At 40.1% G+C, this 12,668-nt stretch overlaps 1 protein-coding gene across 1 annotated transcript in view; it reads right to left on the bottom strand.

Annotated features, from left to right (window-relative positions):
* Nucleotides 1-2,214: 2,214 nt before the first annotated feature.
* EBF2 (EBF transcription factor 2) overlaps nt 2,215-12,668 on the bottom strand; it is a 272,712-nt gene continuing 262,258 nt past the window's right edge. The window contains exons 16-17 of the mRNA XM_070952594.1: nt 5,157-5,324; nt 2,215-2,321 (exon numbers count right to left, since the gene is read on the bottom strand). Coding sequence (XP_070808695.1) covers nt 2,215-2,321; nt 5,157-5,324 — 275 coding nt within the window. The remainder of the gene's footprint in view (nt 2,322-5,156; nt 5,325-12,668) is intronic.

The raw sequence follows: 12,668 nt of genomic DNA on the forward strand, positions 1-12,668 counted from the left end.
CGTCCAACGCAAAATCAGTGCCAGGCGTCTCCGATCAGGACACCTGCAATCCATTTGGAGTTGCTGACAAAGACGAGGCCCTACCGTTCCTAACCTACCTTGCCTGGCTGCGGAGCAAAAAAAAAAAAATTAGAGCAGATGGCATACAGGGAGTGAAAAGCAGGAACGCCTGGCACTAGACAGGTCATCTAAGGGTGTCCACATGTCTTTCCCAACACCACTCAGGGAGCCAAGTTTCAAATAGGTTTCCTCCCTTGGGTAACATTAATGAGAACCATCAAGCAGCATGTTCTTCGTCAAGGATTGGTAATAAAATCATGCAAATGCTATGCAGAACAGGTGAAAATCCAGAGTGGTTCACCTAGTCCAACATCCTCTTGGCACAATCGCTAGTTAGGTGATGTCTCTAGGAAGCTGGCAAGGAGATCTTGAATGCGGATGACTCCTCATGGTGTTGGCTTCTCTTCTCTCTCCAGAAAGTATACTAAATGACATGCTACGACTATCAATTTTTACATTTTAGCATGGCTAAACAATGGAATCGCTAACCTAGATTGCTTTTAGAATGCAAAAATCCATAATTTTATTAACCAAGTTTTTCCTGGGGTATGCTCAACTCAATTCTAGCATGTGTGAAGAGCCCCATGTTTAGTGCTAAACAATAAAATGGCCTGCCTTTCCCCAGCCCTATGATTCTGAAAAAGACTGGGATTTTTGCTCTAAATCAGGGGTAGGCAACTATGATAACCATGCCAGCTCAGGAATTCTGGGAGTTGAAGTCCATAGGTCATACAGTTGCCATAGCTGCCCACCCCTGCTCTAAATGGATAGTTGGATCATTGAGAAGTAGAGAACCTAATGCATATTTCTACCTTGGGTTCAAGATGGCAGATGGAAGCTTGGACACCACACTCTGATTATCTCACTAGGACTTAGGCTGCTTTGAGCTTTCAAAGTCTGATATAATGCTAGGTGGGGGAAAAGGAGGAGGATAAACACATTGTTGTGGTTCCGTTGCCTGAGCCTGGGCTATCGACAGATGCAGACTCTGAGAGTGAGGGAGAGGAGTTGGCAAGGCCTCCCTCTCCAGGACACTCCTCTCTGGCAATGTCTCCGGAGGACACCGAAGGCCAAGAGATAGGCCCAGAGCCAAGCACGTCCCCGCAGCCACAGGTGGACAGCGATGAAGGAGATAAGTGCTGGCTGGATCCTTGGCAGTGGCACAGGGGGAAGCATGAGCAGCAGAGGGGAAGGTGTGCCAGAGATTAGCTGAGTCACTGGACCACACCCCACAGGTATAAATGTGGGTGTGGTGGCCGGTTCAGTTTGTGATGGGCAAAAACTAGAAATAATCCATGATCTCTGCGTTACTGGAGTTCTGCCTGCCTTGTCGGACTGCATTTGGACTAATCCTTGTATTGCTGAAACTTTGCCTGCTTTATCGGAATGCTTGCAGTCTAATCTTTGTTTTGTGTGAGTAAAGTCTGAATTGGCAGCTAGCCACTGGGTTGCTGCCAGCTTTATATTCAAAGATTTTGTTGTGTGGCTTATTAACTCCGGGCTGTCTGTGGGGGTGCGTGTGTGGGACGGGGACAGAACACATAAACATCTGGCTCACTGCAGAGGCCAGGTAAACTTGATAGGAACTTATGACCTTCCTGACCAAAGAGTAGACCTCATTACATCCAAATGGATATTTACAATCTGTTTTGTTTGCCAAAAGCTCCAGATTGAATTCTATCTACAGGGAAGGTGGTAAATGTTCCTTTGAAGTTCTGGAAAGATGGCATTCACCAGTGTCAGTAGTACCATGTGAGATAGCCCCAGGAAATGGACTCCTATGTTTTCTCCCAGTCCTCAGTATAAACATGTTATTTAGGCTAGAGAAAGCTACATGATGTACCATAAAGTAGATTAAACGAACCTTTAGTTTATCATACTAAAATGCTCTATAATTTCATATAGTCTGCCACATACTAACCTCTATCTAAAGTTCCTGCCCCTGCTTTTGTAGTCTTTTTAGACTCTTGTTCTTATATATACATTCATTTTTAAATATTTTAGCTTTTAAAGTTATTATTACCAAGACCTTGATGTATCTATTATATTTTTTATTGTATTAAAAAATACATTAATACATTTAATACATTTAATTGTATTAAAAATACAATTTGCCCTCTTGATGCTGTTCTATGACAATGATAAATATTTGATTTAATCTGACATGTCACTTAGCCTGGAGAAAGTTACATCTTCAGGACCCGCGCTGAGCTTCTTTGGAGTAACTTGATTCAACTGAAAATCACTGTATTGGAACAGATCTGTGAAGCAAAGTGGCATTTTCACTTTTTTTTTTAACTTTTCAAATTGGAGTTGATGCTTTGCTCTGCTTTAGCATCTTTGGCCTTGCCATGGTTTTCTGAACATGTGCAGATGCCACCTGCCTTGAAGCAAACAACAGAAGAGGGCAACGTTCATCCACCACCCTCAGATGCTTCCCCTCAGAATGGAAGCTTTGCCCTTGGACACAGCAATAAATCATTGACAGACTGACACCCCATCCTTAGCTCAGCTTCTCAACTTGAGTTGGCAGAAGAATCATTGAAGGCTAAGCTACATTAGGGTCTCTATGGCAGGCAAGAAGGAAGCTGCATTCACAACAGTTGAAAGCCTACAGCCAGATAAAGATGCCAAGAACTTTATATATCTTCAAGGGTTTAAACTGGAAGCTTCTTTCTCTGGTCCTTCTGAACTAATCATATTTGGTGGAGAGCTAGGTAGCCTTAAATGCAAGCAACTGTGGCAGGTTGACAGAACAACATCTCTAGCTTCAGAACTGCTGTTTTTTTGCTCAATCTGTATAGTGAGCGCCGAGGCAGATCATGTCACCTCTGAGATTTGGAGCAAAGCTCCAAGGCATATATTACCCAATTGGCAAAAGTCTGATCTTTGGAAATGCCTACAGACTTCTGTCAATGGACTGCTTTGCGTTCTGTTGACTGGAATAGGGGAGGCAGGGGGAAAAAAAAATCAATATGGCAGCGCTGGAGAATACAATTTATAGCATGTCACACAATAGACCACTCTGTTTCCCTGCCTCTATTCCACTGTTGGAATAGGGGTGAGGAGTGGGGGGGAGGCTGGAATAAGGAAGAGGAAGGGTAAGAAAGGCACAGCATAATGAAGACCTGTCTTTCGATTTCCAAAATTGGAGATTCTTGCACCAAAGACTTCAGTTGTTCTACCTTATCTTTAAGGGGTTTGAGAATGTCTTTCAAATTTCTTTGACTGGTGTTTTTAAATTTCCCTTGTTGTTGGAGGTACTGGAAGATTCTATTTCACATGTTCTCATCATTTGCTGCCCTCACTTGCCAGTTTGAGAAACAGTTTTTACAGGATGCTTTTCTTCGAAAATTGAATTAAAATATGAGAAGTCAAAAAGGCTACAGATGGCAGAAGAGGGAGGACACTGTGGTGAAAGACAGTGTATTCACATATATTCTCTCCCCACCCCCAATTTTTTTCCCCAGACTCTATTCATGAGATTGGCACTGTAATTTTTAAAAAGATTTTTTTAATCCTTTTTTATTACTTTTTAAAGTAATTTAAGGTGCAAGCATTACTCCTTCCTTCTCCTCTTTTCCACACAAAATCCCTGGGAGGTAAATTGGGCTGAGTCCCCCAGCCAGATTTCATGCCTAAGGAGGATCTAGAATTCCACGTCTCCTGGTGATTGGCCCAAAATCACCCAGCCAACTTTCATGCCTAAAGTGGGATTAGAACTAGTTTCTAGCCTAGTGCCTTAACTACTCAACCTTGGTCTTAGGTTTCTAAAGCAAATCCCCTTTAATCAAACTGAATGAGAACACACAGGAAAATTAAAGATGTGATCTTTTTTCTGAATGAATGAATGAGATAAATAGAAAAAAGATTTGACTGATGATTTAAATGCAGATGGAAGTGTTGTGTTTCCACATTGACTCATATAAGTTATTTGTACATCAGATTTAGATATATCTATAACAGCTTTTTTTTTATTCCTATCCATTTTATGTAGTGACCTTTTGAAACAATATATGGCAAAGCTTTTTTTTAATATAAAAACAGAAATTGATATTTTCTCAGCTGCAGGTGCAATTACATTGTCTGATGCAATGTTCTGGGAATTCAAATTACTTTGATCATTTATTCATTCATTTGTATTAAATAATTACTTTGGAACAGCCCAATACTTAAGAAAATCACTACGGCCAGGCTGTTCAGAAAGACCTGGGGATTGATGCCTGATGGGATTCTTCATTGCAGTTAGTAATTATTTTTATTTTTATTTTATACTTTATTATTTGCAAGTGACTTAGAGCCTTTGAGAAGAGATTAAAAACATATACTTATTGTAAGGAAGCAATAATGAAAGGAAATGAAAGGAAATGATTGTTGCGCTCACAAATTTTGGACAGTTTTGATCTGAGGTTTTGCAAGATATGAGATGACTAGAATTCATAAAAGCTCTTGGTATTACTGCAGCTCTTGCAAGCTGACATCTCATGAAAAGTTTTCTATACCACTCACAATGGAGAAATACTTGGCAAAGATGGGAAACTTGTGGAGATAGCTAAAGTACCTTATTTGATTAGCAAAACCCCCCAGTATTTACATTTATCATTGACCAAAAGCTCTATTCTGCATAAAACAGAACAAAATGCATTTACAATTTCTGATTCTGCTTTTTTTCTTTTTTTCTTTTTTTTTTGTAATCATAGTAAGAGATAACTTTATAATTGTATTTATATTTGCTGCAAAGGAGATTTGAAGCTTTGTTCTATTTCTCTTTACTTTACTTTGTGCACTTTAATTTTATCTTCCTTTCCGGCTTTTACTCTTTTATTATTTTTTGTTAGTTAGGATCTGGCTTTCTGTGTAATCAAAGACCGTGGGAAAAACCTAAGAAGGATAATGGGATAGGTGAGAATTATATGGGTACAATTCTGTGTACCACACTCCATTTTTAGGAGATTGCTTTGCACATAGGAACTGTGTGCAAAGTCCATGTTGAGGCATGCTCCCCCCATTATAGTACCTTTGAAATAAAACCTATGACATATATAGAGATGAAGTTCTGGGAGAATGGTGGGTGAAGGAAGTATATTTTTGCTTACCTCTAAACCCATTTCCATTGCCAGTGGAGCACGCTGGGGAAGGGGACCCCTGGGGTCGGATGACAGGAGCAAAGGCACTCTTTTGTTTGACAGCAGGAAAGACAGAGGAGGAGAATGGAAGGATGGAGGAACTGCTTGAAGAACCAACTGTGGGGCTTGAAGACATCACTGAGAGGGAGGAGATATCAACTTGAGTTAGAACAAGTAGGGACTTGGAAAGGCAAACAATCACAAATTTGCACAATCACATCACCCTTAAGAAGCATCCAATTGAGACTTCCATAAATTCCATAGATTCAATAAATCTCTTTGGGTCCTAAACATTCAATTTCATTGATGATTGATTGATTGATTGATTGATTGATTGATTGATTCATTCATTCATTCATTCATTCATTCATTCATTCATTCAAAGCAAATGAATGTCCCACAACAGATCTTTAATTCCAAGGATGCTACTGAGCCCCATATTATATTTCTAGAACATTTTTAAAATGTCAGTTGACTACAGACCAATGTTTTGCTTAAAATTGAATTTCATTGATTGATTGATTGATTGATTGATTCATTCATTCATTCATTCATTCATTCATTCATTCATTCAAAGCAAATGGATGTCCCACAACAGATTTTTAATTCCAAGGATGCTACTGAGCCCCATATTATATTTCTAGAACATTTTTAAAATGTCAGTTGACTACAGACCAATGTTTTGCTTAAAATTGAATTTCATTGATTGATTGATTGATTGATTGATTGATTGATTCATTCATTCATTCATTCATTCATTCATTCATTCATTCATTCATAGCAAATGGATGTCCCACAACAGATTTTTAATTCCAAAGATGCTACTGAGCCCCATATAATATTTCTAGAACACTTTTAAAATGTCAGTTGACTGCAGACCAGAATTTTGCTTAAAATTGTATCTCCCTGCCCAGCAGAAGAAACAACAATGATGAGTAGTAAAATGTATCTTGTAAAGACAAGTTAATAGTGAGGCAAACAACAGTGGGAGTGTAGCCAGAAGGAGGCAGTAAATAATAAAAAGAGTATATCCATGCATGTGTATGTAATTTTAGCTATATTTGGTTATATTTGTATAACTTGTATTTTTCATGCACTGTGGGCACATGTATATGATACGACCCTTACAGTTTCAATCTCAAGTTTGCCATGTTCTTGATTATGTATTTCTTCTTAAATTCCTTAGCTTTAAAAGGTTGGGGAGCTTTGCAATGCTAACTGATTTTGAATATTAAAAATAATACATAGAGGAAGCTGAATATATACCAAACCCTTACAGAATTTGGTGTTCAGTTATATTACTAATTGATTGGGTTCACCTACTATGCAACTTCAAAATGTGGTTTGCTTCTTTTAAACCTAGTGTGATGTGTGTCAATCAGTCATTGTGATGATTGGGCTATATTAGCCAAATCTAATTATTTTTCAAGCTTCAGCAGGCGGCTGAACTTGTCTAGGCTTAAAAGCTAAGTAGGAGCATACCTGGTCATTATTTAGATGGGAAAACCCTAGGAAATATCAGGATGGTTAATCAGATCAGTTCCATAAAGTCCAACTTTAAAATGATTGGACTTCCAGAATTTTCCAGTCAGCCTGGAAATTCTAAAAATTGAGGTCCACCCATTTTAAGAGTTGACAAACAATAAGTTAGATTGTGATGCTAGGGGGGAAAAAACCCTCAGAGCAACATAATGGCAAAATACCTTGAAGATACTGCTGAGAACATTACCCAGACATGTCCATGATGTCCCCTACAACCAAACTCAACTCAAAGGAGACTTCATCTTGTTCACTAACTTTATAAACATGGTGAATAATAAATCTTGTATTTACAACTGTGGTCCAGCCACAGTTAAAATGATAATTTAAGCTAAAATGATAGAAAAATTACAAGAATACTGTACAACAGGGGTCTCCAACCTTGGCCACTTTAAACCTGGAGGACTTCAACTCCCAGAATTCCCCAGCCGGCTGGGGAATTCTGGGAGTTGAAGTCCTCCAGGCTTAAAGTGGCCAAGGTTGGAGATCCCTGCTGTACAATATATATCATTAAATATTTATTTATGTTCTATATCAGTCTTGACTTCAGGCAATTCTATGGACAAGTCTATGTAGTTTCTTTGCCAACATTTTCCTGCCAAGAAATATTATCATTTTCTTTTTAGGATTGAGAGGCCAGGATTACCCCAAAGTCACCCAGCTGGATTCTGTGCCTAAGGAGGCTATGACTTCTAGTCCTGTATCTTAACCATTAAATTGATGTATTATACATTTACAATCATCATAAGAAATAATATTTAGGCAAGTATAACATTCTGGTTAAGGCACCAGGTTAGAAAGGAGGAGACTATGAAATTCTAGTCCCAGCTTAGCCATAAAAGCCAATTGGGTGACTCTGGCCCAGTCCCTTTTTCTCAGCCCAACTCACCTCACAGGTTGTGTTGTGTTAGGGAAATTAGGAGGAGGAAGATGTATTGGATATGTTCACCACGGTGAGTTATTTGTAAAAATAATAAAGGTGGGGTACAAATAAATAAATAACCTGATACCTGCATTCTGATTTTATTAATCACAACAGGTTAAACCTACCACCTACCATTTTACTGGTCATTTACTGTACATTTAACAGTCATTCTCAGCATCTAGTCACAGCTGTTTCCACCAATCAGTCTAGATCAGGGGTGTCAAAAATTCGATTTCATTGAGGGCCTCATCAGGGTTGTGTTTGACCTCGGGGGCCAGGGTGGGCGGGGCCAGGGTGGGCATGGTCAGCTTGACATCACTTGTGTCGCGGGTGCCTGTGGTGGCCCAAGCACTCTGCCAGCAAAAACGGAGCTCGGGGGGCAACTGTGGCCCTCCTGAGCTCCATTTTTACTGGCAGAGGCCCCGTGGGTCGGTCCTTCACTGTTTCCAGGGTGGCCCCCCAGGCTAGATCTAAGCACCCCGTGGGCCGGATCTGGCCCCCGGGCCTTGAGTTTGACACCCCTGGTCTAGATTATTAAATAAGTAAGTTTTCAAATCTCTCTTAAAACATACAAAAGTGGGTGGAACCAGATGAGAAACTAGAAGAGAATCCCATAATCAGGAATCAGGTCCTGAAATGTATACTATCTGAATGGAGCAGCTCATGAACAGGGAAGGGCAAGAATCCTTTTTCCTATTAGTCATGTACCATAAACAGGATCATGCCAAGGCAGGATAGATGCAAAGGCCTAACCAAGGTTAGCCGAGCCAGGGTAAAGTTCTGTGAAGGGAGGAAACATGGGGAAATGAGGAGGCCCACAATGTTGTGAAATACAAGATAATCAAGATTTCTAAACGAATATTTTTAAGCAGATTTCCCCAGCTTGATTTATTTATTTATTTATTTATTTATTTATTTATTTATTTATTTATTTATTTATTTATTTATTTATTTATTTATTTATTTATTTATTTATTTATTTATTTATTGGTTCGATTTATATGCTGCCCTTTTCCAGAGACTCAGGGTGGCTTACAATGCGTTAAGCAATAGCCTTCATACTTTTGTATATACCTGCTTCGTAGGGCTTACGCCCCCCCCACCCCAGCGGTGTTCTTTTTTATACAAAGTCAGCTTATTGCCCCCCACAAACCGGGTCCTCATTTTACCTACCTCGAAAGGATGGAAGGCTGAGTCAACCTTGAGCCTGGTGAGATTTGAACTTGCAGTAATTGCAGGCAGCTGGTGTTACTTAACAGTGCTTTAGTCTGCTGCGCCACCAAGGCTCTTACTCTTGATGCATTCTACATGAGCTGATTACATTTGCTATCATCTCCATAGGTGGGCACAGTGGGAAATGTGGTCCGATAGATCTGGACCAAATTTAAAATGAGCAAACAAATTTCATTTTGGGTTAAGATGCTTCCATTAATCTGTGGCACACCTACGGAATCACCACTATACTTCACATTGCTGTATATCTCCTCTAGCTTTGAATGATTCTCTAATTTTATTTTTCTCAAGGATCTGTCTGCATCTCATTGTAAACTCTGATGGTCAGGAATATATAATTCAGCTGTTTTGTTTTTTGTTTTTTGTTTCTTTTTCTCTGGAACTGAAACTTGGCACACACAATTCAGCCAGGAAGCAGAATTTGTAAGTTTTCTCGTTTCTTTAAAAAAAAAAAAAAAAACCCAGCAAACATCTGTTTGGCCAACTTTAAACTCTCTGTGCAAAAGCAATCAACATTTCAGATTTTTTTTCTTGGTGACTTTCTTTTTCTTTTTCCAAACGGGCCATTTATTACTAAAAAATTCAAAATGTTCTCATCCTATAAGTGCGGACAAGTGTGGAAAAGAATTCAATACTGCCACTGGTTAATAAACATGTTATATAATTGGATATAGACATGGAAGTAGTGCCTGCTGGTTTGGGATTTATCCACCCTGGGTGGGTGGATAAATCTGTCCTCAAAATCATATATCAAACACAAACACACATACACACACTCATACATGCACACAGTCCTTTTTTCCTGGGAATATCATCCACTTTATTCTTAGGGTGCTTGAGAATGTTGTTTTAATTTTCCTCCCGACTCTGAAATCAATCCTAGCACATTCGCTGGAATTTAATCTCACTTTTACAAAACTGCAGTTATTTGCTTGTTTATACCAATAGCAATAGCATTTAGACTTATATACCGCCTTACAGTGCTTTTACAGCCCTCTCTAAGCAGTTTAAAGAGTCAGCCTATTGACCCCAACAATCTGGGTCCTCGTTTTACCCACCTCGGAAGGACGGAAGGCTGAGTCAACCTTGAACCTGGTGAGATTCGAACTGCCAAATTTCAGGCAGCCGGCAGTCAGCAGAAGTAGCCTGCAGTACTGCACTCTAACCACTGCACCACTGCGGCTTTATTTAGCCTTTGAGTTGATCTTGATTCCTGGTGACTACCTGGAGAAGACCATTTGACATTCTTGACAATGTTTTTTGACGTATTTCACCTGGACCTTCTTCCTAGGACTGAGAGAGAGTGACCAGCCCAAAGTCACCCTGTTGGCTTCATGCTTAAAGTAGGACTAGATTTCACCGTCTCTTGACCTCTGTCTCTCTCTTCCCCCCACCAACCAAATAATATGTTTTTTTTTTTTAAAAAAATGTAGTTAATAGTGGCATCAAAGTCTATTATCACTAGCTGCAGTCTCTTTATTGATGGTCCTGTTGCTATTATAATAAGACCTGGTGTTGACCATGGCATTCTTTGCAGTGGTGGAATTCAAATTTTTTTACTACAGGTTCTGTGGTGGGAGTGGTGTGGCTTGGTGGACGTAGCTTGGTGGGCAGGAGGAGGATACTGCAAAATCTCCATTCCCACCCCACTCCAGGGGAAGGATACTGCAAAATCCCCATTCCCTCCCCACTCTGAGATCAGCCAGAGGTGGTATTTGCCGGTTCTCTGAACTACTCAAAATTTCCGCTACCAGTTCTCCAGAACCTGTCAGAACCTGCTGAATTTCACCCCTGATTCTTTGCCAGAAAAGCAAAGTTTTAATCGTTCTTCTAGATTCAATGGTATAGACAATGAGATATTTCCCCCCCACCCAGTCCTAATCCATGACTTCTCGGCAATATTCAGAAGAAACCTCAATTCTTACCCCATTCTACTCTAGTATCTCCAAGGAAGCAAAAAAGGACCTGGAATTCTTTTGCAGCTGAGCCCTGAGTAAAAATTTAAAAAAGGGGAAGAGCTGCTTTTCATAGAACAATGAAAGTTATTTTGGACTATCCTTAAAACATACACATCAACATGGAAAAGATGTTTTTAAGGGACTTATCTTTCATATAGGGATCTGATTTTTGCAGATCTTGATACTTAGTCTAGTTGTCCCACAAAGTGCCTGAATTTCCCTAACTTGTTTGCCCTGGCTAAAACAGAGTTGGCCAGTTGCAGGCTAGTGTGCTGCAGTCCATTCAAACAGTAAAACTGTTATACGTATAAAATTGGAGGGTGGTAGGAAAGGAAAAAGATAAATGAAAGATTGAAAACACACACACACATACACACACCAGGGCTTTGGATAAAGCACTTTGGAAGGTTGTCTTCTTTCTTGATGATCTCTCTTGGAACTGTGGCTTTCTGAGAAGAAAGCTGAGAACAGATTTCCTGTAAGGGGGCCACCACTACTAAGCCCAAGGCATTGTGGACATGAAAATAACAACATCCAACCACGTACATTAACTGCACACTGATTCCTTTTGTATTAAGGAAAAGGTAAAGGTTCCCCTTGCACATATGTGCTAGTCATTCCCAACTCTAGGGGGCACTGCTCATCTCCGTTTCAAAGCTGAAGAGCCAGCACTGACCGTAGTCATGAGATCACATCTCCGTGGTGATCTGGCCAGCATGACTAAACACCAAAGGTGCACAGAACACTGTTCCCTTCCCACCAAAGGTGGTCCCTATTTTTCTACATGCTTTCGAACTGCTAGATTGGCAGAAGCTGGGACAAGTAATGGGAGCTCACCCCGTTACACAGCACTAGGGATTCGAACCGCTGAACTGCTGACCTTTCGATCGACAAGCTCAGCATCTTAGCCACTGAACCACCACGTCACTTGGTATTAAAGGAGACAATAATTTAGGAACAACTGCTGATGGATATTTCTGATAATGGAGGACTACATATTTCCTCTCCTTTCGGTTTTTCCTTTTCTTTCTCATCTGGGAACATTCTCATGCTCTCTGTTCTTTCTCTCCCTCCCCATACACAACTTCAAAAAAGTTGTTATAGTTAAAGGTTAATAATAATAAAATCAACTTGTGGCCAACTTGGAGCTTGGATCTGCTTGTGGGCCACTCCTGGCATTGGAGATCAGAACAAAACAAGGAGAGCAGGGCAGACAGAAGTTATGGATTTTGATGGGCTATTAGATTCCCAGCTGCTGGTGCTGAAGAAGTGGTGAAATGTAAAATTTGTTACTACTGGTTCTGTGGGCGTGGCTTGGGGGGAATGTGACTAGGTGGGTGTGGCCAACTTTTTTTTTTTTTGACATTTTTAAAGCATTTTTTTACAATCTATTCGGGAGAATAGGTTGTACAAAATGCTTTTAAAAGTAAAAAAAGAGGCTCTGACAAGTGACCGTCAGAGCTTTTTTTTTTTTTTACTTTGAAAAGCATTTTTTTACAACCTATTCCGGCGAATAGCTGGTAAAAAGATGCTTTTAAAAGGTAAAGAAAAGGCTCTGACGATCACAGCTGTGGCGCACGATCGGTAGAGCCTTTTTTTACTTTTTAAAAGCAGGAAGTAATGACACCCGGGTGAGTGGGTGGAGCCTCGCGCCACCATCGCTACCGGTTCTCCGAACCACCTGCCACAATCGCTACCGGATTGCCCGATCCGGTCCGAACCAGGAACATTTCACCCCTGTGCTGAAAGATACCAAGATCTAAAGTTCCAGAGAGACAGAGCCACCTAATACATTTGTGGCAGATAACCACAAGCAGTTGACAAAAG

Source organism: Pituophis catenifer, unplaced genomic scaffold (assembly GCF_029215685.1).
Source record: "Pituophis catenifer annectens isolate HBS135680 unplaced genomic scaffold, rPitCat1.0.hap2 SCAF_12, whole genome shotgun sequence".
Taxonomy (NCBI): Eukaryota; Metazoa; Chordata; class Lepidosauria; order Squamata; family Colubridae; genus Pituophis; species Pituophis catenifer.